The 1,389-nt window shown below is 35.2% G+C and overlaps 1 protein-coding gene across 1 annotated transcript in view; it reads right to left on the bottom strand.

Annotated features, from left to right (window-relative positions):
• Window positions 1-293: 293 nt before the first annotated feature.
• LOC113406571 (spermatogenesis-associated protein 6-like) overlaps window positions 294-1,389 on the bottom strand; it is a 61,165-nt gene continuing 60,069 nt past the window's right edge. Inside the window, exon 12 of the mRNA XM_026651893.2 lies at window positions 294-607. Coding sequence (XP_026507678.1) covers window positions 371-607 — 237 coding nt within the window. The 3' untranslated portion in view covers window positions 294-370. The remainder of the gene's footprint in view (window positions 608-1,389) is intronic.

Genomic DNA, 1,389 nt, shown 5'->3' with positions numbered 1-1,389 from the left:
TTCAACCACTTATATTTAAATTGCTAATAACTGAAACAGAGTTGGCTGCAATCAAAGCCTGCATTGATGACTGATAGGAGCATCCACTTTACTCAGCGCCTGCTTCAGAACTGAAAAGGACGAAGAGGGGGTGGGTGAAATAGCACCATCCTAGGAACAATGCGCCTGCTTAACTTTAATTGTTTCAGATTTTCTTTTTATTTTAAAATTTTGCTTTTGGGGTCCCAGCCTCAAAGCCCCACTAGCCCAGAAGAGTTCTTCCCAGTGAACAATCCGTGTTAAAAAATAGAGTACAAATATTTGTTACACAAAAATAATTCTCATTAAAAATAGTAACCTTGTGCACTGTACATTTCTGGTGGTATTGCTATCAGGAGGGTATTTTTCTTTTTGAAATGGTGCCACAAGCTTTTTTGTACATGTTTCTGTATATTTTCTCCAGGCTGTCTTCAAAGATAGCTCTGTGGGGTTTTCCTTTATACACAGCTGCACGGTTGGACCAATATTCACCATTATCCAAGTGAACGGTGGTGTTCTGCTGAGCCGATGAACTGTTAACATAAGCAAAGCCAAAATGATCAGTCTGAGGAGAAGAGGAATCATGAATCTGCAAATGCAGTGTGAACCGTAATAGAAATTAAAACAGTAATAGATACAGTGCTGAGAAACCGTGACATTTTACAAATAGAAATATAATTATACCGAAATTATTCTAAGAAACAGAAGCCCATGTTATTAAAATACAGAAGACTTAGTTCATGTAACCAAGTACACTTTATAAATACCTCTGCAACAGAGGCAGAATTCGTTTTGGAACAGAATGTGGTTGCTTTACTGTATTTTGATTGGCAGTGTGATTAGGCATTGAGCCCTATGCAGCAGCTACATAGGATGCGTGTGTCCTTTGAAGGTCAAAATGTAACCATAAGCAGCTATTTCAATATGAAGACAATCTATTCAAGGTAAATTAAATGACTGCAGTTGCAGCTATAATGTGTTCTATCCTCACCATCTCAGGTTAAAAATATATTTTACCAAATACATTATGATATAATGGCAGTGGAATGTTACTTGTTTCTTCCCATTATGTGTCAGTGTTTTAATATTTGTAAGAAAAGATTTTCATATACCAGTAGCTTCCAGAATTCATTTTCCTAGAACTATCAAGTAGAATTTATCCTCTGAAAGTCTTCATTACCAAGCACTGACAAATTTTAATGCATTTATATATCTAAGCTTCATGGATTGTTTGCTTTCTGTTAGAACCTTTGAAATAAATGGTTGCATTATAATAAAACCAACCAGTTTGATTTTATGTTATTATATCTGAAATTAGGTCATCAAACATTAAAAAGGTAAAAATCAGTTCTGGGGTAAATGTTTCAAACA

The sequence above is a fragment of the Terrapene carolina genome, unplaced genomic scaffold, assembly GCF_002925995.2.
Source record: "Terrapene carolina triunguis isolate 2854851 unplaced genomic scaffold, T_m_triunguis-2.0 Scaffold105, whole genome shotgun sequence".
In the NCBI taxonomy this organism is placed as follows: domain Eukaryota; kingdom Metazoa; phylum Chordata; order Testudines; family Emydidae; genus Terrapene; species Terrapene triunguis.
The sequence above is the reverse complement of the archived record's forward strand: the minus strand, read 5'-3'. Positions and strand labels throughout refer to the sequence as shown.